Source organism: Aquarana catesbeiana, linkage group LG02 (genome assembly GCF_042186555.1).
Source record: "Aquarana catesbeiana isolate 2022-GZ linkage group LG02, ASM4218655v1, whole genome shotgun sequence".
Lineage (NCBI taxonomy): Eukaryota > Metazoa > Chordata > Amphibia > Anura > Ranidae > Aquarana > Aquarana catesbeiana.
The window spans coordinates 783,757,498-783,783,220 of NC_133325.1; the positions used below are offsets into that span (position 1 = coordinate 783,757,498).

Consider the following 25,723-nt stretch of genomic DNA (forward strand, 5'->3'; position numbering starts at 1 on the left):
TGACAGGATTTAGCATCAAAGTACCGACAAACAGGTATGAAGATTTGCGTGAAGGGGTTAAGGAGGGTGGGGTTAGGGGTCCCAGATACCATAGAAGGCCATTTTTTGCAATACGGCACTGCGTCACTTTAACTGACAATTGTGCGGTCATGCGACGCTGTATACAAACACAATTGACGTCCTTTTTTCCCCCACAAATAGAGCTTTCTTTTGGTGGTGTTTGATCATCTCTGTGGTTTTTATTTTTTGCGTTATAAACAAAAAAAGAGCAACAATTTTGAATAAAAACCCCACAATATTTTGTACTTTTTGCTATAATAAATTTTTTTTTTTTTTTTTAAAAAGCAAATTGTTTCCTCAGTTTAGGCCAATATGTATTCTTCTACATAGTTTTGGTAATAAAAAAAAAGCGTATATCGATTGGTTTGCGCAAAAGTTATAGTGTCTACAAAATAGGGGATAGATTTATGGCATTTTTATTATTATTGTTATTTTTTTTACTAGTAATGGCGGCGATCTATTATTTTTATCGAGACTGCGACATTATGGTGGACACATCGGACACTTTTGACATTTTTAACACTAGGGGGCGATCAAGAGGTTAACTGTGTTCCCTAGTGTGTGTTCTAACTGTGTGGGATGGGACTGACTATAGGAGATGAGAGATCGTGGTTCCCAGCTCATAGGATCTCACGATCTCTCTCTCTCCTTTCCTCACAGAACTGGGATGTGTCGTCCCTGTTCTTCCTCTTATAACCGATCATGGCCAGCGGTCATTGTGACCGCCAGTCACGAGCATCGGCATCCCTGCTGTGCAGCGGGCGCGCGCGGGTGCCTCCGGCAGCGTGCGTGCCTGCTATCCTGCCTAAAGGGACCAACGTATAGCTACGATGGTTCGCGGGATCGTGCCGACCTGCCGCAGCGGCCTGTCGGCAAGTGGTGAAGCCGGCCCCGCCAAAACTGTAAACATGTTCACAAATTTCCGTGTATACTCCAAGTGAGTCTCCAGGCCGTAATGAGAGACCAGCCTGGCTCTCTCCAGCAAGAGGCCTCCTCTGTGTCTCCTCCTTGGCACAGCTTCCTCCAGACCAGGCAGGCCAGCTTCAGATATACCTTAGCGCACAATTGGTCCCAAAACAGGCTATTGGGCCTAACAGCAGAGCTCCATCCAGCAGCACCTCCCCAGGCCTCAGTAGAGGGGAAGAGAGAGCACATGGATTGTCCCAGATTTATATATATCCTCACCCAGCATGCACCAGTGGTCTAAACCGTCTACTGGATTGGCTGAAAGAAATAAAAATATTCAGAATGTTTTGTTTGTGAAATCACATACCATGACCAGTGATATCTACTGGTGACACTAAGGCCGCGTACACACGAGCGGACTTTTCGGCAACAAAAGTCCGACGGCCATTCCGGCAGACTCTCGTCAGACTTTTGACGCACTTCCGACTGACTTTTGAACGAACGGACTTGCCTACACACGATCACACCAAAGTCTGATGGATTCGTACGTGATGACGTACGACCGGACTAAAATAAGGAAGTTGATAGCCGGTAGCCAATAGCTGCCCTAGCGTGGGTTTTCCGTCCGTCGGACTAGCATACAGACGAGCGGATTTTTCGACCGGACTCAAGTCCGTCGGAAAGATTTGAAGCATGTTTCAAACCTAAAGTCCATCAGATTTTCGACTGGAAAAGTCCGCTGAAGGTCCGATGAAGCCCACACATGGTCGGATTGTCCACCGGACTCGGTCCGTCGGACCACTCCGGTCGATAAGTCCGCTCGTGTGTACGCCGCATTAGAAATTACAAGGCAACTTAAGGGAAAAACCAGGGCAAAAAACGATATACAATCAGCCTGAGCTAACTACAGCCCAACCAAAAAACAAAATTGACATAGTAGCCCATGTTTAGGACAAGGGGGCTTCAGGGCACCTTTCTACTTAGGGAGGTAGCCATCTTGGACATGCTCAGTAGAATATCACACTAGGGCCAATTTAGATAGGAGCCGATTAACCTCTCAGCATGTTTCTTTAGTGTGGTAGGAAACCGGAGTACTCGAAGGAAAGCCACAAAAGCACAAGGAGAACATGCAAACTCCATGCAGACCAGGACTCAAACCGAGGACCCAGTTCTGCAAGGCTAACCACTATGCCACATTTTTAACCTATTAAAGCTTTCATGAGATTTTAGTCATTGGCTTTACATTTACTTTAATTTATTTTGAACCGACATGACGGGTGTGAACACCTCAAGTGGGCGGGACCAACCCAACTCCCAAGCGAATGGGAATAGAGCTAGGAGCCATGGTGGGACGCTTTCACCACTGGAGAGTCCAAGACATGCAAGAAGCCGGCAGGGGGCTCCACCTGTAACCAAAACATGGCTTTTAGCGGCATTATGAATTTTCTGTTTTCTTCTAAAATAAGAAGCTTTTGGCTTGGGGTTACCAAAAAAAAACCTGTCAAAAGCCGGCGGCCCCCCTTCATTTTCCCCACACAAAGGCCCTTTTTTCTGTGCATTTAAACGCAAATCCGTCGGAACAACCTTGAAATGTGCATTTTTTAAAAATTCTGATGTGCCCTCTAAAGCTGCCACGAGGCTTGATGCATTCCGATAATGAGGTGCTTGAAGCCCAGTCCTTGGCTCCATACATAATTAAGCCCAAAATAAATAGACTGAAAGTACCTATTGTGTTCTCGCCTTTTAAAGCCTCTTGCATCCATTGTTGTGGCGGCGGCGGGATAAAAGAGCTCCGTGGTGACGGCAGTATAGTGCTCGCTTGCAAAAAAAATTTCAAGGCTTTTCACCGGGTGGAAACATTTTTTTTTATTCTGCTCCTGCTTACAATAGGTATTTGGATGAAAAGGAGAGGAAATGTTCCATCGTTTAATAGAGATCTGAGAACGCCAACCGAAAACTTGAGCAGGTGAGTCAAAAACACTCATGGATCCTTATTTTTAGACTTGGTTCACGCGTGTGCGTGCGCCAAAGCGCGTGCGTGTTTCTACGCATCGCGTGTATGGCAGATCAATCATTTCAAGTCCCTGAGGCTTGTGCATGCACCGTAGCATGCATGTGATTTTACATGCGTTCCGAAACACGTGTAAAATCGATGTCAACATTTTTTGTTAAAGCTGAATTTGGGCTCATATGATGAGAGGGAAGGGAGGAACCAAGGAAAGGACCATCACACAAAGTCTGTGATTGGCCCTTTCGGTTACGCGGTCTAACCTTTGACTGAATGGCGGTGTAGTATAGCGATCGTATGGCCTTTGTTGCTGAATTATCAGTTCTGGCCTTACGGTAATTATAATTCAGCCATTGCGCTAATTCATGAACAGGAGATCTCAGCGTTGCACATCTGTACACCGTGCTCTCCTATGAAATCCGTGTCAGATACTTGACATCAGCAAAGCTCATCTCCTTCCTACATCAGCGGCTGGCGTCCTGCCACCTTGTGAAGGCTGAACAATACTCGGCTGTCAGGACAGAACACGGGAGCCAGGGATGATTTGCAGGACGAAGTGAAGTGCAAGCGATGCAATGAGAGACGGCTTGTTCTGTGTCATCCTGACCTTTATCATACCTCACTTCTCAGGAGCCCCGGGCTCCCTCCTGACAGCACCCCTCTGAGCGCAGGCTATTTTTATCACAATTATATACAGCGCCACGCTGAACCCGTAACCCCCTGCGCCAGTCTGACACCCAACCTTCCTGTGTCCAGGGTGCTGAATAGTGGAAGATCTCATTAGATTTATGAAATTATCTCCTTTCTTTTCCTCCCTCTCGTCCCCTTTCCTTCCTACTTTCCTCCTTCTCTTCCCTGCCCCCTCCCTATTTGTTCTTTCTTTCTTCTTTGTGTCACTTCTTCCTTCCTACTCCCCCCCCCCCCCCCTTTTATTATTTTATTCCATTCCTCTTCTCTCCAATTTCCTCCCTGCCCTCCTCCTTCCTTTCCTATTTATTATTTCTTTCCTTCTCCTTTGCGTCACTTCTTCCTCCCTACTTTCCTCTCCTCTTCATTACCTAATTCCACCCCCCCCCCCTTTATTACTTAATTCCACCCCCCTTTATTACTTAATTCCATTCCTCTCCTCTCCTCTCCAGTTTCCTCCCTCCCTTCCTCCTTCCTTCCTACTCTGCTCCTCCCCCCTCTTTGCACACTTCCCTCTTTGCACACTTCTTCCTCCCTACTACCCCCCCTCCCATTACTTAATTCCATTCTTCTCCAACCCCCCACCACCACCTTTATTACTTAATTCCATTCCTTTCCTTTCCAATTTCCTCCCTCCCTTCTTCTTTCCTTCCTACTCTGCTCATTCCCTATCCCTCCCTATTTATTCTTACATTTCCCTCTTTGCACACTTCTTCCTCCCTACTTTCCTCCCCTCTTCATTACTTAATTCCATCCCCCCCCCCCTTTATTACTTTATTGCATTCCTCTTCTCTCCAATTTCCCCCCTGCCCTCCTCCTCCCTTCCTATCCTGCTCCTTTCCTATTTATTATTTCTTTCCTTCTCCTTTGCGTCACTTCTTCCTCCCTACTTTCCTCTCCTCTTCATTACCTAATTCCACCCCCCCCCCCCTTTATTACTTAATTCCATCCCCTCTTCTTTATTACTTAATTCCATTCCTCTCCTCTCCAGTTTCCTCCCTCCCTTCCTCCTTCCTTCCTACGCTGCTCCTCCCCCCTTTTTGCACACTTTCCTCTTTGCACACTTCTTCCTCCCTACTACCACCCCCCCATTACTTAATTCCATTCTTCTCCAACCCCCCCCCCCCCACCACCACCACCTTTATTACTTAATTCTATTCCTCTCCTTTCCAATTTTCTCCCTCCCTTTTTCTTTCCTTCCTACTCTGCTCGTTCCCTACCCCTCCCTATTTATTCTTACATTTCCCTCTTTGCACACTTCTTCCTCCCTACTTTCCTCTCCTCTTCATTACCTAATTCCACCCCCCCCCTTATTACTTTATTCCATTCCTCTTCTCTCCAATTTCCTCCCTGCCCTCGGCCTTCCTATCCTGCTACTTCCCTATTTATTATTTCTTTCCTTCTCCTTTGCATCTCTTCTTCCTCCCTACTTTCCTCTCCTCTTTATTACTTAATTCCATCCCCCCCTTTATTACTTAATTCCATTCCTCTCCTCTTCAATTTCCTCCCTGCCTTCCTCCTTCCGTCCTACCCTGCTCCTTCCCTATTTATTATTTCTTTCCTTATTCTTTGCGTCTGTTCTTCCTCCCTACTTCCCCCCCCCCTTCATTACTTAATTCCATCCCCCCCTTTATTACTTCCATTCCTCTCCTCTCCAGTTTATTCCCTTCCTCCCTCCTTCCTTCCTACTCTTCTCCTTCCCTCCCCCCTATTTATTCTTACATTTCCTTCTTTGCACACTTCTTCCTCCCTACTCCCCCCCCCCTCAATACTTAATTCCATTCCTCTCCATTCCAATTTCCTCCCTCCCTTCCTCTTTCCTTCCTACTCTGCTCATTCCCTACCCCTCCCTATTTATTCTTACATTTCCCTCTTCTCTGCACACTTCTTCCTCCCTACTTTCTGCCCACTTCCCCCTTCATTACTTAATTATATATCCCCCCCGACCCTTATTGATCTTTTTCCATTCCTCTCCTCTCCAATTTCCTCCCTCTATTCCTAATAACAAGTATGTCATACTTACCTCCTCGGTGCAGTTGGTTTTGCACAGGGCAGCCCGGATCCTCCTCTTCTCGGGTCCCTCTTTGCTGCTCCTGCCCCTCCCTTCCATTGAGTGCCCCCCTCAGTCAGCAGCTTCCTAAGGGTCACAGCTCCCTGTGTCCTGATGAAGTCAGGTGATGAAACGCGTTGGGAAGGACAGGCACCGGAAGTGACGTCAACATTCAAGCTCGCTGCTTGTGGTGTTTTGCTTTTAACTTATAAAGAAATGTGAGTACGCCTTATTGTTTTTAACAAATAAAAAACGTTGTCTTCAAAATACTACACTATCCGGAATCCTCCCCATTCTTCTACCTCCACATTACATATACATCCATTGGGAGAGGAAGACCACTGTTTATACTAGATCTGCGCCATTATACTGAGAGCATGTAACCAAGAAACAAGCATCGTGAACACCATTGATCTTCACTATTACATACACATGCGGTTGCCTCATAACCGTAAGGTAAGAGGCCATCTTCACTGAAGTGTGTTGCATAGAAGAGGAGAAATCATTGTTTGCACATTGTGTTTGTCGCACAGAAGAGGAGAAATCACTTTTGCACTTTGCATACTCCATATATTTGCACAACTTTCTGCACTTTAAGGACAGGTCACTTTATATGTTATATTTTCACTCAGTTGGAGAGTGTACACATCACTTTATTTTTGTCTCCATTTATAAGACTTTATTTGGGAATTCTTTCACCTGTACTACTACCTTTAGCATTTGCTGTATGCTTCACTGTTTTGGATATCATTTAACATATATTGCACAAGTTGCTTTAGTTTAATTTTAACCTTATCCTTTAACAGCGCCACCTATTTTATTTATTTATTTATTTATTTATTTATTTATTTATATGTGCGGGTATGGACTGACCCTTTTTCGGTGCTTGCAGCAGTTAAACTACCATTTTCCATAGTAGTGCGGGAATATACAGTATATAGAATTTATTCCATGGACGGTGGGTGTTGGGGTTCCTCTGACGCTATCAAACCTTAGAAGCGCTGATTTGGATCACCAGTTGACTTGAGAGCATAAGGTTTGCCAGTGAAGCAAATTGTCCCTTACTAGTGACCCCTGCCTCAGAGCACACAGGCAGATGTATTGCGAGTTCTAATACGAACATCCATAGTTAATAGGAATTCATTTTCCTATCAGGTTGCTGTAGTCCATGCTCTCCTGGCCAGGACAAGAAGGGCCAGCAAGGTGAACCAGCCAGAGCTCTACTGCATTTCCCAGTATGGAAGTCTTGTCCTTGGGGGTGGGTTGGTGACCAAGCAGTACTGCTTAACTCAGGGTTTCTCAACCAGGGTTCCATAGAATCCTAGTGTAACTCCAGAGTGTGCTAGGGGGTCACTCATGGTACACCATGTACGAGTTGTAGATATAGTCATTTTTAGCAGGAGAAAGTCATTTCAAGGGTTCCTCCATGTTGAAAAAGGCTGGTTAACTACAGATGACAAAAGTAAGGTCACCAAGCTGGCTGTTCCTTCTCTTTTTGGAACACAGCTAAACCGTTCCCTTGTATATCATTCAGTAAGCTATTTTCATTTGCTCTAGTTTTAATTTATTTTAATATTTTTAATAATAACATCAGTAAATATTATGTCCATCCAGAGCTATTCCTGCGTGCTCGTACTGGTGATATACAGACAATATGATCTCCTCCGTAAGAGGACTCACGTCCAATGGTGCTTTGTAATTAGTGGGGGAGATCTGACAGACGAAATTAAATCCATCCCCAAGTCGTTTGCAGTATATAGGAGCCATCACTCATGTCTCACAGACCCGCCATCACACTACAAACCTCACTTCATTTTAAGCATTCCGACAAAAAATTCATATTGATTTAAATTCATGATATTAATTAGAAAGTCGAATATAATACAATTATTTATAAACAATTTTATATATATATATATATATATATATATATATATATATATATATACATACTACACACACACAACTATTCACCCCCCTATAGTCAATACTTTGTAGAGCCACCTTTTGCGGCTATCACGGCTCCAAGTCGCTTTGGATAAGTCTCTGTGAGCTTCCCACATCTTACCACCGGGATTTTTGCCCATTCCTCCTTGCAAAACTGCTCCAGATCCTTCAAGTTGGATGGTTTGCGCTTGTGAACAGCAATCTTTAAGTCTGACCACAGATTTTCTATTGGATTGAGGTCTGAGCTTTGACTATGCCATTTCAACACATTTTACATGTTTCCCCTTAAACCACTCAAGTGTTGCTTTAGCAGTGTGTTTGGGGTCATTGTCCTGCTGGAAGGTGAACCTCCGTCCTAGCCTCAAATCACACACAGAGTGGTACAGGTTTTGCTCAAGAATATCCCTGTATTTAGCACCATCCATCTTTTCCACAACTCTGACCAGTTTCCCAGTCCCGACTGCTGAAAAACATCCCCACAGCATGATGCTGCCACCACCATGTTTCACAGTGGGGATGGTGTTCTTTGGGTGATGTGATGTGTTGGGTTTGCACCAGACATAGCGTTTTCTTTGATGGCCAAAAAGTTCAATTTTAGTCTCATCAGACCAGAGCACCTTCCTCCATACATTTTGGGAGTCTCCCACATGCCTTTTTCGCAAACTCAAAACGTGCCCTTTTGTTTTTTGCTGAAAGTAATGTCTTTCTTTTGGCCACTCTGCCATAAAGCCCAACTCTATGGAGCGTACGGCTTATTGTCGTCCTATGTACAGATACTCCAGTCTCTGCTATGGAACTCTGCAGCTCCTTCAGGGTTACCTTAGGTCTCTGTGCTGCCTCTCTGATTAATGCCCTCCTTGCCCGGTCCATGAGTTTTGGTGTGCGGCCGTCTCTTGGCAGGTTTGCTGTTGTGCCATGTTCTTTCCATTTGGTTATGATAGATTTGATGGTGCTCCTAGGGATCACCAAAGATTTGGATATTTTTTCATAACCTAACCCTGACTTGTACTTATCAACATCATTGTCCCTTACTTGTTTGGAGAGTTCCTTGGTCTTCATGGCAGTGTTTGGTTAGTGGTGCCTCTTACTTAGGTGTTGCCGCCTCTGGGGCCTTTCAAAAAAGGTGTGTATATGTAATGACAGATCACGTGACACTTAGATTGCACACAGGTGGACATCATTTCACTAATTATGTGACTTCTGATGACTTCTGAAGGTAATTGGGTGTACCAGAGCTTTTTATGGGCTTCATAACAAAGGGGGTGAATACATACACACATACCAATTATCATTTTTTTATTTCTGAAAAATAGTTTTATGTATATATTTTTCTAATTTTACTTCACCAACTTAGACTATTGTGTTCTGATTCATCACATATAATTCAGATTAAAAAAAACAATGAACTAAAGGCTGTAATATAACCACATAGGTAAAAAGCCAAGGGGGATGAATACTTTTACAAGGTACTGTATATATATATATATATATATATATATATATATATATATATATATATAAAATTATAAACGTCAATTTCGGTTTCGGCCAAGTGCAGCCTTAATTTTCAATTTGACACCGGCATTTTCATTTGGGTGCACCACTAGTTTTAACATGTCATTAGCATGCTGATGAGGGAACAAAGCAGGAATCACAGATGGCAAAATATTTAAAGATTGTCTTTTATATTAAATAATTAATATAATTAGTAATAATAATTAAAAAAAATATATATCCTTACTAGTATTAAAAAAAAGAATGCACAATTTTAACATTTTCGTACATCACTCTAAATAAAATTGATATGAAATTTAATCTAATTTTGAAGTTTATGAATAAATATAAAATAATAATAATAATATTTATATTGCCTTACTAAAGAATGCAGCATGTTAGTATTTTTTAAGTATTTTCCTACATGCCTCTAAATAAAATTGATATGAAATTTAATCTAAATTTGAAGTTTATGAATAAATATAAAATAATAATAATAATTATTATTTATATTTTTATAGTATTATTATGTTATTATTGTTGTTATTTTCATATTTATTCATACATTTCAAATTCAGATTCAATTTTATATCAATTTCCTTTAGAGATGTAGGAAAATACATACATAAAAAAAAAAAAAAAAAATACTAACATGCTACATTTTTTCTATTAGTAATGCAATGCAAAGAGTAATGATAACATGTAAAGTTCTATAACCCACTTAAAATTCTGCAGTGCCTCTGATTGCCCGGCGCGGGTTATCGCACTTTTTTTTTCAAGCAGTCCCAATATTGCAGATCCAGCACCGGGGAAGGGAGCTCCACGGAGATCTAAATTAAAACAAAGAAAGAGATATGGCAGTTATCTCCGCCGTCAGACTCTGCGCCTGGGTAATAGCGCACTACTTACACAGAATGGAGCACTTAGCAAGGCCACACTTAGCCTGACAGGCTGCCTGTTCACATGAAGGACAAATAACAGAGTAGATAAACTGCGGCTGGTTTTCTCATTGTCCCGAGTACCCCCCCCCCAGACCACGTGGTGACCACGTGCCGAGCTGATTTACATCTCGTCTATCAGATGGAGAGATCTCCGCGGGGTGCTGCAGACGTTGGGTGATGGAGGAGAGTCAGAGACGTGCCTATACATAAAAACAGAAAAATATGCAAAGATTGTAAAATCGCATACAGAATTGCTGTATGCCTCCATTCACATCCCCCCGCGTTGCGCGAATGTGCGCAAAAGTGTGCGTTTTTATAGCGCGCACACCTTTACGGAACATGCGAAAAATGCACACCGCGCTTTCGGTGCCATTCATTGTTAATGGCTCCTCAAGCGTTTTGATGCACCAAAATGCGCATAAAAAAAAAAAAAGCGCAAAGCTCAACGCTCCAAAAAAGAAGCAGGAGCGTCTTTGGCACATTTGTCGCACGCAATCAAATGAGCGGGCTGCTCTGTGCATGTAGCGCAAATAGGTGAAAAAAAAACTGTATGCGATGTGGAGATGTGAATGGGGCCTAATATTCAGCTGGCCTGGCATTACATCCTGAAAAGATAAGAGCATAGACCAAAAAATATTGGTTTCCAGCAATAAAAATAATTTGGCTTTTCGCCAGTGCATGGTCACATGACCTCTGCAGAGGCATTGATCACATGGTTTCTGCTGATACATTAAAAAAAAAAAATTGTATGAATGTGCCAAACATTTGCGTCGCTACAACGTATTTTGTACAATATGATTATTTCCTCTGACCATCAGCACCATCTATTGGTCATAATGGGGTACTTTTCATGAAATGACTCTATCCTCTGGCTTAACCCCTTCCCACCGCGTCCCTTTAAAAACTTTTGAATGCCTGGTGGGAGGGAAGGATCCGTGATCACGTGACCATTGTGATCGGCTGTCACTGTGGTCACATGATCGGGAGCCGATCCTGTGGGGCTACTGATTGAGAGCTGTCTCTGTGGTAGGAGCATTTTTTTTTTTTTATTAGCCCCTCCTTACCTGTTGTGAAATGAAATAACATACTCACCCGCCCCAGCAACCCCAGCGCTGTCCCACTATTTCCTGACAAAATCTGTCGTAATTCCAGGTCCAGCTCCATCATGTTGTTTGTGGCATCTTGAGGAGGCCAGTTGTCTCTTCTGGGTCTGGAAGCAAGCACTGTGTGTTATACCTGACACCCTAAAGGCAGGATAGCACCTCCAGAGGCCAGGGGCAGGCTAGCATTTCCCCCCAGGGCTAAGTCCATGGCCAAAATGGGGGAACCAAGAAAGGATATTGGGTGAGGGTTAGGGGTCCCAGATACCATAGCAGATCACTTACAGTCTCTGTAGATCCAGATCAATGTCCAGCTTCACAGTGTCAAAACCTTTAGGCCGACCAGGCAAAACTGTAAGCGCGTTACCAAATTTCAGTGTGTCCTCCAAGTGAGTCCCGAGGCTCTTCTGAGAGACCAGCATTCTTCCATGTCTCCTCCTTGGCACAGCTTCCTCTAGACCAGGCAGGACAGCTCCAGGACCACTTCAGAACAAGTTAGGCCCCAAAAACAGGCTATTGGGCCCTAACACCAGAGCTCCATCCAGCAGCACCTCCCCAGTTCTCAGCCCATGGGGAAGAGAGCGAGCGCATGGCCTGAAAAATTATATTCTCCCCCAGCATGCACTAGTGGTGTAAACCTCCTACTTGATTGGCTGAAGAAAATATAAATATTCATGACTTAGTTTTGTTTGTGAAATCACATACTATGACCAGTGAAATTTACTTGCCACAGTGAGAAATCACAAGCCAACTTAAGCTTAGGGAAAAACCGGGTGAAAAGCTATACCATCAGTCTGAGCTAACTACAGCCCGGCCAAAAACTAAACTGACATAGTAGGACAAGGGGGCTACATGTTAAATAATTAGCACTTTTCTGCTTTGGGAGGTAGCCATCTTGGACGTGCTCAGTAGAATATCATACTAGGGCCAATTTAGAAAGGAGACAATTAACATATCAGCATGTTTCTAGGGTGTGGGAGGAAACTTGAGTACTCGGAGGAAAGCCAGAGAAACACAGGAAGAACATGCAAACTCAATACAGACCAGGACTCATACCGAGGGCCCAGATCTGCAAGGCTAACCACTATGCCACATTTTACCCTGGTGAAGCTTCTATGAGATTTTCATCATAGGCCTTTTATTTACTTTAATTTTATCATGACGGGTGTAAACACTCCAAGGTGGGCAGAACCAATCTAACACCAAAGTGAACAGGAATAGAGCTAGGGGCTATGGTGGGATGCTCCCACCACCGGAGAGTCCAAGACATGCAAGAAACCAGCAGGGGACTCCACCTGTAATCAAAACATGGCTTTTAGTGGCATTATGAATCTTCTGTTTTCTTGTAAATTAGGAAGCTTTTGGCTTGGGGGTACGTGGCTTTTATGTGTAGTGGGATTATATACAGCCCTGAAGCCTCCCGGGATCTGTGAGGTGAGCAGTGGGGGGGGGGTCATTATGGCCTAAGCACCAGAATGGAAGAAATGCTGTCGGAGTTCCGCTGAAAAAAAAATTGAAGTGCAGATTTCTGAAAAGGGGGAGGAGCCAGAGGAGCCAAAAATATGAGTAACATTCCACTTTAAGCATTGCTGCTTAAACACAGGAGATTTCCATCTGGTCAGGTCTTGTTGCCAACTTGTGAGTTTTGGAAAAATGAGGGCGGCATTGTGTTTAGTACCACTCTCCCATTCTCTCCACACAGTTTGGGGTTCATCAGGGTTTCATCACAGAAGAGAATGCTCTGTCCTTCAGTTACATGTTGAAAATAATACAGTGTAACGGAAGCAATAAAGAGGAAGTGGGAGGGGCTACAGATTGCTACTAAAAGTCAATAAAAAGTCAGCCAATGATGCCTTAGGAGAAGAATGCTAAGTTCTTAGATTGTATTACGTCAAGTATCTAGGCTAACAGAATCATCCAGGTTGGGATGTCCCTTTTGCCCCCATTCACACCTGCTTGGCATTTGTTGTGTGACATCATAGGGAAGCTCATTCACTTGCACAATAAATGCACCAAAGTAGCTCAGGTATCCTTGTTTGTCACTGAGCCAAGCTCATTTTGTGTTACGCGTTTTGTTGCGTTTTTCAAGCGACAAAATAACGGACTGCTACCCGTGTTTGGGGGTGCAATTATTTCTTAATTACTTCTTAATCTTTTTGCGTTGCTGTGCTTTTAGTGCGTTTTCGAAAAATGCGGCAGAAACGTGCGCTGTTTTCAGAACGCCTAGGTGTGAACGCAGCCTTAGACCAGTACTGGAAGAATCTCACTTGCGTCAGTTGCCCCCTCCCCTATCTCACATGCCACGCGGACATGATTTGTAACCTTCAGCGCTGGAACGTCACTGGCATCCAATGACAATGAGATTCCCGAAGCCCCGTGACCCGATATGACAGAAGTTTACAATCAACTTTTATCCTGTCTGAAGTTCCCTTTCACATGAATGATCCCCCGAAGCATCATGGGAAATTTAATCTGCGCTTTTCTAACTGCAGCAAGATTTCCTCATTACAGAACACCTTGTAGCATTATCGTCCTGGTGGTAAGCCGTAACAGCGGCGCGATGGCCTTGTTGCTTATTGTGGCAGGCAGCGACGATCAGAAGTGAAGAAACAAGAGGAGAAAAAAAAACAAAACAAAAAAAAACCTTATTGATTATTATTTTTTATCCGGGTTGCCTGGTGTGCGCAGAATGTGGCGTGTTACTTATTTTCTCCCAAGAATCTCTGTCCTGTATGTTATTAGCACCCTGGGATGAAGGCCCAAAAGGCAGGTGGCCATTGCGTTTGCCGAGAGCTCCCTCTAGAGTCCGCCGTCGCAAATGACCACACAGATGGGAATTATTATTTTAGCTGTTTCCGCAAAAGTCGAAAACACCCAGAATTATTAATGGAAAAAAAAATGCAAAAATTTACTGCGCTAATGTTCAAATTTAAGTTAAACAGCAGCTAACTCTACAATGGACAACTTGTGTATAGAAATAGGTAAAAAAAAAAAAAAAAACAGTGCAGCGCTAATATTGAATTCATAAATGTGCAAAAACAGTGATTAAAAACGTTATGGTCATCTATGTAATATATAAAATACATAAAAAGAGTGTGTAACTGAAACATAGACAAGTGAGAATCGCACAAATGGTAAAAATCAGTGAGCTGAAAAAGTTGAAGTCCAATCATGGTGAACAAGTCCATTAAACGTATATGTGTTGAAGGAAAACATGATCCAAATTGTGATGAATAAATCCCAAAGTAGAAAGGTCACCACAGTGAAAGGATCCGCCACCAATAGAATATTAGGGGGGCTTCCCAAAACATATGGACCCAATTAGCACTTACCAAATGGGTCAATACAGGCAATGGTGTTTCAACACCTGGTAAAGAAACGCCACTCCAATCATCTCCGGGTGAACTGTAAGATGCTAGGGCTAGGGCAGTGATGGCGAACCTTGGCACCCCAGATGTTTTAGAACTACATTTCCCATGATGCTCATGCACTCTGCAGTGTATCTCTGGAGTTAATCCCCTTTTTAATGCCAATATTCTGTTTGCTTTGTTAGCAGCAGCTTAGCATTGCATGCCATTGCTGAGCCTATCATCTACTAGGACCCCCAGGTCCTTTTCTATCTGTAAGAGCGGTTAGGATGTGGAATTCACTTCCACAGGCGGTGGTTTCAGCGGGGGGCATCGATAGTTTAAAAAACTATTAGATAAGCACCTGAATGACCACAACATACAGGGATATACAATGTAATACTGACATATAATCACACACATAGGTTGGACTTGATGGACTTGTGTCTTGTTTCAGCCTCACCTACTATGTAACTGTGTGTCTCTAGGTAGTGTCTTGGGTCAAAGCAATATAAAGGGGCGATATGATCAGCATTTCTGTGTGCCCACAACAGTACATATACGACGGCCGATGTTCTACTGAGAAATGCCCCCCGTCTAAAAATGGGTCTTCAACGGGGGGCATTTCTCGATAGAACACTGGTTGCGAAAGGCCTTGTAGGCCAGGCTAAGAGTTCTCTGAATGGGGCTATTCCCTTGTAGAGTCTTTTGGAGAGGTGTACCTATGGAGGAGGTGACTGCAGAGAGCCTATCCCCATAAGTATTAATGACTCTGGGTGGAGGGAGACTTTTAAGGGAAGATGGTTTTACATAAAGTGCTGCACGATCCTTTCACATGTGACTACTGCAGACCGTCCATAACATGTGATAGACAATGTGATCCTGGATAGTATGTCAGTGTGGTGTAACGTATGTAATTTTCCAAGTTCCACCAGTATACTCTATGTGTGATCATTCCTTCCTTTGGGGTTATAAAGGTCAATTGCCAGGATGTAAGAGGGAGACCTCTGGCATAGGTTGGCCACAAGATCTCTGGCATAGGTTGGCCACAAGGTGAGAACCCTAGATGATACTAGCACCTCTCTACCCCAAGGCATTCAGTCTCACCTCTGGCATATGCTAAACTGCTCTCCAGATACCTATTTACATTGTGCAGGTCCTGTCAAAGGGATCTAATGCTTATTTTTGTGGGGGATGTAATGACGCACAATAATACTAACTAGGATGCCGATACTAAGCATTTCCACGAGTACTCGTGAAAATGCTCCTATACTTGGAACCGATACCATTGTGGTGTGACTTGACTCCATGTTAAATGAATGAGCTCAAATCTCACTGCAAAGAGTCGCATGCAATTTGAACAGAAATGCAGTGCGATTCCTGTCTGAATCACATGCCCTTTCCCCCACTGCTCCTCTGTGAACCCAGGCTGGTCATAGTGACTTCAGCAGAAGAGCCAGCTCCTCTTCCCCTCCCCTTACCTCCCTACATAACTTTTAATATAGCTGTTAGGGGTATCATGAAGGGGAGTACTATAGCGCAGTCTTTCTCAACCCTTTCAACACAGAGGAACCCTTAAAATAACTTTCCGGTCTCAGGGAACCCCTGCTAAAAATTACTATATCTACAACTCATGATGCATTAGTGTGATGGTCAGTGGGAAGAATGCCCCTTACACTTGTGGTCATTGGGAAGAATTCCCCCCCTTATAGATAGCTAAAAAGATCAATGGTGGGAACTTATGTGAGAGGCAGCATGGAAGCCCTGGAAACCTCTGGAGGAACCTTAGGAAACCCTGTTATAGAGGGTCAATTGAGTGACAGCTCTGAGTCTTCTGGGGCTGTGGACATCACATCCAAGATGAAGGTACCCAGCAGCAGTCTTGAGGCTTGGGTGTCTACACAAGGGAGGTCTTTACTGGTAAATAACACACCTAAATTATGCTAAAGCAATCATAAGCTTACAGGAAGATTAGTCTAGTGAAGGGGTCTCTGCTGATCTGAAAGGCAAATCCTCTGGTGATATAGAGTATTTTCTGCATTCATATCAACCATTTAGAGTTGTTTTTCTCAGCATTTTTACCCCAGGGAAACCCTGCTAAGATTAGTTCTTTGGGTGTCATAAGGAAAATGGTCCTTACATTGGTGGTCAGTGGAAGGAATGACCCCTTACAGTGCTGGTTAGAATGCCACCCTTGCAGCTGAAAAGATCATTGCTGTCATGCTACTGGCTCCGCCAAGTGGCAATGGACCTGAAACTATGAAGGCACCATTGAATAGAAGGTCAACTAGCTACAGCTCAAGAAACCTTAGGGTTCCACGGAACCCTGATTGAGAATGCTTGAGTTAGAGGTTCCCATCTTTATACTTTTATCTTCATCCCTTTTGACAAACATAGTTGCTACCACCATGTATAAAAACAGAGCTAGGCCTTTGCGCCCCATGGCAGTCACATGGTCTGCCTAGAATGATATTTCACCTTTGGAATCAGTTAACTTTGACGAATGTGTTTTTTGGCATAAATTAAGGAGTGGCAGTAGGCCACCCAATACCTTTTATCTTTTTTGAAGCCTGATGTTGATTTTCCCCCTCGATGTTAACATCTATATTGTATGCTTCCCCACAGCCAGGGAGTTTGAAGGTGAGGAGGAATATCTGGACATCCAGGGCATCACCAGGGAACAGTCTGGGAAATACGAGTGCAAAGCCGCCAACGAAGTCGCCTCAGCTGATGTGAAGCAAGTCCGAGTCACTGTGAACTGTGAGTACCCGGGGACCGTGGGATCATATGGGTTTTAAAGTAAATGTAAATTCGAACAATGAAATTCTCTTATTTGCTCCCTTTGAGCCTGTTGAATATACCGTTTTCTTATACACTATCTTGCCAAAAGTATTAGGACGCCTGCCTTTCCAAACACGTGAACTTTAAGGGCATCCCAGTCTTAGTCCGTAGGGTTCAGTTTTGAGTTGGCCCACCCTTTGCAGATATAACAGCTTCAACTCTTCTGGGAAGGCCGTCCACAAGGTTTAGGAGTGTGTCTATGGGAATGTTTGACCATTCTTCCAGAAGCGCATTTGTGAAGTCAGACACTGATGTTGGAGGAGAAGGCCTGGCTCACAGTCTCCGCTCTAATTCATCTCAAAGGTGTTCTATCAGGTGGAGGTCAGGATTCTGTGTAGGGCAGTCAAGTTCCTCCACCCCAAACTTGCTCATCCATGTCTTTATGGACCTTGCTTTTGCACTGGTGCGCAGTCTTGTTTGAACAGGAAGGGGCCATCCCCAAACTGTTCCCACAAATTTTGGAGCATGAAATTATCCAACATGTCTTGGTATGCTGACGCCTTAAGAGTTCCCTTCACTGGAACTAAGGGGCAAAGCCCAACCCCTGAAAAACAACCCCACACCATAATCCCCCCTCCACCAAATGATTTGGACCAGTGCACAAAGCAAGGTCCATAAAGACATGGATGAGCGAGTTTGGGGTGGAGGAACTCAACTGGCCATAGACACACTCCTAAACCTTGTGGACAGCCTTTCCAGAAGAGTTGAAGCTGTTATAGCTGCAAAGGGTGGGCCAACTCAATATTGAACCATTTGGACTAAGACTGGGATGCCATTAGGGTTCATGCATGTGGAAAGGTCCTGTAGTTGTTCCAATACGTTTGGTAATATAGCGTATCTGTTTGATATGTGCAAAAAAAATACTTATCAATCCTGCCAAAAATCCAGTAAGCTGAAAACATCCTGTGCTCCCTACCTGGGTTGCACCCTGATTGGTTTCATTGTTCACAGCTCTCTTTGAACTACAGAACCACACCCCCCCATGTTATTAAGACGAGGAGAGGGGAATGTTTTCTTTAGTTCTATCCTAAGAAAAAAGCTGCTCCTCCAGAGATAAAGTACAGTCAGTGAGCGTTGTCACCCTAGGACAGCAAGTGTGCTTTCTGAAACTGAAATATCAGTTTTGTGTGGCATCACTTAAAGTGCGAATTCATCTTTAAGGAAGTTTTTCAGAAAATCTCCCTATGCAATTCTATATCCAATGAATACTAGAGAAGGTCCTCCTATTACAGATGCAGCAGTTGGGGGTCCTCTCCAGAAAAATCAATGGTCCCTCTTTCCTCTCTGTCCTTAATGCAGTTTAAATGGGCCAGCAACCAATAGGGGGTGCGTTCTAGTAATTGTCTGTCCTGTAAGGGCTGGACAGAGAGGAATGAGGGGAAATAACTTTTTCCTGTAAAATACCCCCAGCAGCTGTATCTGTAATGGGAATGTCACAACAACACACCCCCTAGTGGTCACTCTGGTCCATTCAAACAGTGCGGGTACCCAATGCATCCTCTCCCAGCTCCAGCTTAGCTTAGTAGTGGCTGATGGGGGCCGTTCAAACTTAGCGCGAGTGTGCGCAGCTAGAGAATGAGACCACACACTGGGCACATGCAGAATTTGAACAGCCACTACTAAGCTAAGCTTGAGCCAGGAGAAGATGCACTTCGTGAAGGCAGGTGCAGTCAACCATTTTGCCACTAGGTGGCTCTGTACCAGAACAGTGTCTGCTTACAGCAGATAGTGTCATCAGGTGCTAGGCCCTTTTAGGTACCCCCCTGCAGTGATGTCAGCACCCATATATAAGGCAGGTAGGGAGGAGCATATAGTGACTCGGGGTATTGTAGCCAAACACCCCACACCTGCGAGATTGTAACCAACACATGTAGGCCTGGAACAGAGCAGGGGGCCTGGTGGAGTGGACCTGTACATAGGAGGAGCCCGCTGTAGTCATCCTGTCCCTGATGGAGGTGGGGGCTAGGGCGGATTGCAAAAGGTCTTTTAGGCCAGGCTGGATATCACTGGGTGAGGTTGCATCCCTGAAGGGTCCCAGGAGAGATGTACCTAGCAAGGAGGTAACTAAAGAGAGCACAGTCCTGTGAATACTAATGACCCTGGGCAGAGGAGAGACCGAAAGGGAGATGGCTGCTAAAGTGATGCATATGCTTTCATATGTGACTACTGCGGACTGTCTACTAAATGTGTTGGACTGTGTAATGTCCAGCGACTCCGAAATGCATGTCCTTGTGATGTGACTTTTATGCCATTTCCTTAATACCACCAGTAAAGTGCAGCAAAACTTCTTGTGTGAACATTCCTTGCTTGGGGATGTGAAGGTCTATGGCTGGGAATGTCTTGTGGAGGCCTATGGCAAGGAGCAGGGCACAACATAGTGGAGGGTTTGGCCTCAGCAGGTGGGGCAGTGTTCTAGCAGGCCTGGAGCAGGGGTAGAGACTTGTATTTCGGAGCCAAAACCAGCCAACCATGAAAGGGCAGAATGGAAAGGAATAAGGGGTCAGCGCTTTTTCTGGAGCATACCCCCAAGATCTGCATCTGTAATGGGATTACCTTCACCATTTCCAACAGAGAAGCTGAGGTATGTAATATTCATTGGATGGAGAATTGCATAGGGGGATTTTCTGAAAGGTGAACTTATGCCGCGTACACACGGGCAGACTTTTCGACCGGACTGGTCCGACAGACTTTCCAGCGGACTTTCGACGGACTTCTGACGGATTTTTTAACGAACGGACTTGCCTACACACGATCACACCAAAGTCCGACGGATTCGTACGTGATGACGTACGACCGGACTAAGGAAGTTGATAGCCGGTAGCCAATAGCTGCCCTAGCGTCGGTTTTTGTCCGTCGGACTAGCATACAGACGAGCGGATTTCTGGGTCTGGCGGAGTTACGACGTAAAGATTTGAAGCATATTCCAAATCTAAAGTCCGTCAAATTTGCGACTGGAAAAGTCCGCTGAAGGTCCGGTGAAGCCCACACACGATCGGATTGTCCGGCGGATTTGGTCCGTCAGCGTCCGTCAGACAACCCGGTCGAAAAGTCCGACCGTGTGTACGCTGCATAACACTTTAAACTCTTCATGACCCCTAGTTTCCCTGTCCAGCACTGATGAACCCAAGCAGACAGCATCATGCATATAACAGCATGATCACTGAGCTCTGAACGAGGCATAACAAAAACGCAAAGCTTCCATGATGTCATAATAACTCCGAAACACTGAGCTCCTCAGAGCATGAAAATTATAAATAAATGCAAAACAACAAAGGGCAGAACGATCAGACTATAACCCCAGACTCTGCTTTTGATTACATTTTGTGCTCTCTATGTCACCAATCTAAGGGATGAATGCAATTCTCCTAATGCCTAACTCCGGGCCATGCCGGCCGTCTCAGGTCCAACCACAAATAATTATTGTTCTGTCTGTATTACGTCTACAGTTCTCATTCATTACACGGTTCAGCAATAATATAACTTACTGGTTTACAATAACAATGTAATTAAAGCTGAACTCCAGGCTAAAAAAATATTGTGTAAATAGAAGAGTCGTGTTTTCATCCTTGGTGTACTTTGTGTATTTTTTCCAGATCTGAGCAGTTATCCATTATGAAACGTTACCTCTGTAATAAAGACCGGTCACTGCTGCTCTCTATCCTGGTGCAGGGTGTCTGGTCTCGTCTCCGCCCCCTCCTGTAGTTTTCTGCAGGCAGTCTGTAGTGGGTGGAGCCTGCCAGGCCTTTCCCACAGTGCTGCTCTCTGCACAGGCTGTGTACAGCACAATGACAATGGAACTGCTACTGTTACAAGGTAATATTTGGGTTTGCATTTGGTGCACACAAAGTGGATTAAAAAGAAAAAAAAAAAACTGACATCATCTACGAGAAGGTCTACTGATATCATCAAAGAGAGGGTTTACTGACCTCTGCAAAAGTCTACTGACATCATCCAAGAGACGGTCTTCTGGCCTATGCAAAGATCTTTTGACATCACCCGAGAGGGGATCCACTGACATCACCTATGAGAAGGTCTACTGATATCATTTACTAATATCACCCAAGGTAGGGTCTACTGACATCATCCAAGAGAGGGCCTACTGATATTACCTACAAAAAGGTCTACTGACATTTCCAGAGACAGGGTTTATTGACATTACCTACGAGAATGTCTACTGACATCACCCGAGAGAGGGTCTACTGACCTATGCAAAGGTCTATTAACATCACCTGAGAAAGGGTCTACTGACATCACCTACACAAAGGTCTATTGACATCACCCGAGAGAGGGTCTATTGATATCATCTACTTATATTACCTGAGAGAGGGTCTACTGGCATCACCTTCGAGAAGATCTATTGATATCATCTAGTTATAATACCTGAGATAGGGTCTACCGACATCATTTGAGTGAGGGCCTACTGACCTACAAGAAGATCTAGTGACATCATCCAAGAGAGGGCCTACTGACATTACCTACGAGAATATCTACTGACATCATCCAAGAGAGGTTCTACTGTTTTACACAAAGGTCTACTGACATCACCCGAGAGAGGGTCTATTGACATTACCTATGAGAAGGTCTACTGACATCACCTGAGAGAGGGTCTACCGACATCATCTACAAGAAGGTGTACTGACATCGCCCAAGAGAGGGTCTACTGACCTATGCAAAGCTCTATTAACATCACCTGAGAAAGTGTCTACTGACATCACTTACACGAAGGTCTACTGACATCACCTACGAGAGGATCTATTGATATCATCTACTTATATTACCCGAGATAGGGTCTACCGACATCATTTGAAAGAGGGCCTACTGACATTACCCACGAGAAGATGTCTACTGACATCACCCGAGAGAGGGTCTACTGACCTATGCAAAGGTCTATTAACATCACCTGAGAAAGGGTCTACTGACATCACCTACACAAAGGTCTATTGACATCACCCGAGAGAGGGTCTATTGATATCATCTACTTATATTACCTGAGAGAGGGTCTACTGGCATCACCTTCGAGAAGATCTATTGATATCATCTAGTTATAATACCTGAGATAGGGTCTACCGACATCATTTGAGTGAGGGCCTACTGACCTACAAGAAGATCTAGTGACATCATCCAAGAGAGGGCCTACTGACATTACCTACGAGAATATCTACTGACATCATCCAAGAGAGGTTCTACTGTTTTACACAACGGTCTACTGACATCACCCGAGAGAGGGTCTATTGACATTACCTATGAGAAGGTCTACTGACATCACCTGAGAGAGGGTCTACCGACATCATCTACAAGAAGGTGTACTGACATCGCCCAAGAGAGGGTCTTCTGACCTATGCAAAGCTCTATTAACATCACCTGAGAAAGTGTCTACTGACGTCACTTACACGAAGGTCTACTGACATCACCTACGAGAAGATCTATTGATATCATCTACTTATATTACCCGAGATAGGGTCTACCGACATCATTTGAAAGAGGGCCTACTGACATTACCCACGAGAAGATCTACTGACATCATCTGAGAGACAGTCTTCTGACCTATGAGGAAGTCTACTGACTATCATCAAGAGATGGTCTACTGTTTTACACAAAGGTCTATTGACATCACCCGATAGAGGGCCTACTGACATCACCTTTGAGAAAGTCTACTGATATTACCAGAGAAAGGGTCTACTGACATCACCTGAGAGAGGTGTCTACTGACATAATCTACGAGAAGGTCTACTGATATCACCTGAGAGATGGTCTACTGACACGAATCGAGAGAAGGGCTACTGACATCACCCAGTAGAAGGTCTACTGATACCACCCGAGAAAGGGTCTACTGGCTTTACCCAAGAAAGGGTCCACTAGCATTACCCAAGAGAGGGTCTACTAACATTACCTATGAGAAGATCTATTGACATCACTCGAGAGAGGGTCTGCTGACATCACCTACGAGAAGGTTTACTGTCATCACCCCCACCTCAGCAAGCCAATGGAAGCTCCAATGCCCTTTTCATGCTTTCCTTGGCAAAAAAGCTGTAGCTCATCTCCCATGTCACCACTTCCACACTGCTATTACCCTGCTGCAATTTTGTTGTCCAGTTTTCAGTTGTCCCCGGTGCTACTGCCACCCCACCACCCCCACCCCCATCCTCTTCTGCATATTGCTCACCATTACACCCTCTGCACTCCTCTCCTTCATACACTGCAGACTGTCACCACCCTCCATAATCCTCTCCTGCACATATTGCCTTCAATCATACCCTCTGGACCTCTTTCCTGATATATTGCCATCACACAACCGCTACTCCTGCCCTGCACATATTGCCCACTGTCATAACCTCCGCACTCTTCTTCTGTATGTACTACCGGCTTTCACCCTCCCCCACTCTTCTCCTGCACATATTGCCTGCTGGCATACCCTCTGCATTCCTCTCTGGCATATACTACCTGTTGTCATACCCGCTGCACTGCTCTCTTGCTTATATTGCCCCCATCATACCTTTGATCTCCCTCCCTGTACATATTGGCTGGTATCATATATTGTACATACAGCCCTCCACCAAACCCTGCACACTACTCTCCTGCACATACTGCCCACTGCCATGCCCTCCTCCCTCCTCTCCTGCACATACTGCTCCCTGTCATTCCCTCTTCACTCCCCTCTTTCACATTCTGCCTTCTCTCATACCCTCCACACTCCTCTTATGCACATACTACCCCTGTCATACCCGCCTCACCTGCATATTCTGCCCCCTGTCATACCCTTCTCACCTGCATATACTGCCAGTTTGTCATACCCTCCTACGTCCTCTCCTGCTGTTATTTCCCATTGTCATACTCTCTTCCCTCCTCCCCTACGCATACTGCCCTCTATCATACACTCCTCCCTCCTCTTCTGCACATACTGCCCTTGGTCATACCCCCCCTTCTCTCCTACACATACCGCCCACTGGCATTTCCTCCTCACTCCTCTCCTGCACATGCTTCCCCCTGTCATACCCTCCTCTCCTGCACATAGTACCCGCTGTCATACTCTTCTACCTCCTGTCCTGCACATACTACCCGCTGTCATACCCTCCTTACTCCTCTCCTGCACATAGTGCCCACTGTCATACCCCTCTGCGTCCTGTCCTGCACACTGTCCTACTGTACCCTTCTCTCCTGCACTTATTGCCTATTGTCATGCCATTCTGCCTCCTTTCCTGTACATGCTGCCTATTATCATATACTCTTTGTCCTCTCCTGTACATACTGCCCACTGTAATACCTTCTTCCTTTCTCTCCTGCACATTGTGCCCGCTGTTATTCCCTCCTCCATCCTCTCCTGCACATACTGCCTATTATCATACCATCTTTGTTCTCTCCTGTACATACTGCCCACTGTAATACCTTCTTCCCTCCTCTCCTGCACATTGTGCCTGCTGTCATTCCCTCCTCCATCCTCTCCTGCACATACTGCATATTATACCATCTTTGTCCTCTCCTGTACATACTGCCCACTGTCATACCTTCCTCCCTCCTCTCCTGTACATATTGCCCGCTGTCATTCCCTCCTCCATCTTCTTCTGCACATACTGCCTGTTATCATACCCCCTTTGTCCTCTCATGTACACACTGCCCACTGTCATACCCTCCTCCCTCCTCTCCTGTACATATTGCCCGCTGTCATTCCCTCCTCCATCTTCTTCTGCACATACTGCCTGTTATCATACCCCCTTTGTCCTCTCATGTACACACTGCCCACTGTCATACCTTCCTCCCTCCTCTCCAGTACATATTGCCCGCTGTCATTCCCTCCTCCATCTTCTTCTGCACATACTGCCTGTTATCATACCCCCTTTGTCCTCTCATGTACACACTGCCCACTGTCATACCCTCCTCCCTCCTCTCCTGTACATATTGCCCGCTGTCATTCCCTCCTCCATCTTCTTCTGCACATACTGCCTGTTATCATACCCCCTTTGTCCTCTCATGTACACACTGCCCACTGTCATACCCTCCTCCCTCTTCACGTGCACATAGTGCCAGCTGTCATTCCCTCTTCTCCAGCACTTATTGCCCATTGTCATGCACATACCGCCCCTGTCATACCCTCCTCCCTCCCCTCCCACATATAATGCCCCCCCCCCCCCCCCCCCTTATTGCCTCCAAACTCCTCTCCAGCACATACTTTCCATAAAGACATTTCTTCAGCATATTTTGTTATATCCCCATCTTACCTGTGTATATGTTACACAATAACCTGGTGTACCACGTTAGTCATAATTAGGAATGAACAAACAGGATTCTTTATATCTTCTCTGCAGAGGAATATTTCTATAAACCTGAAATGACAGTCGGAATGTGAT

The 25,723-nt window shown here is 44.7% G+C and overlaps 1 protein-coding gene across 1 annotated transcript in view; it reads left to right on the top strand.

Moving 5' to 3' along the window:
* LSAMP (limbic system associated membrane protein) overlaps positions 1-25,723 on the top strand; it is a 526,302-nt gene that overhangs the window by 430,295 nt on the left and 70,284 nt on the right. Inside the window, exon 4 of the mRNA XM_073614515.1 lies at positions 17,166-17,300. Coding sequence (XP_073470616.1) covers positions 17,166-17,300 — 135 coding nt within the window. The remainder of the gene's footprint in view (positions 1-17,165; positions 17,301-25,723) is intronic.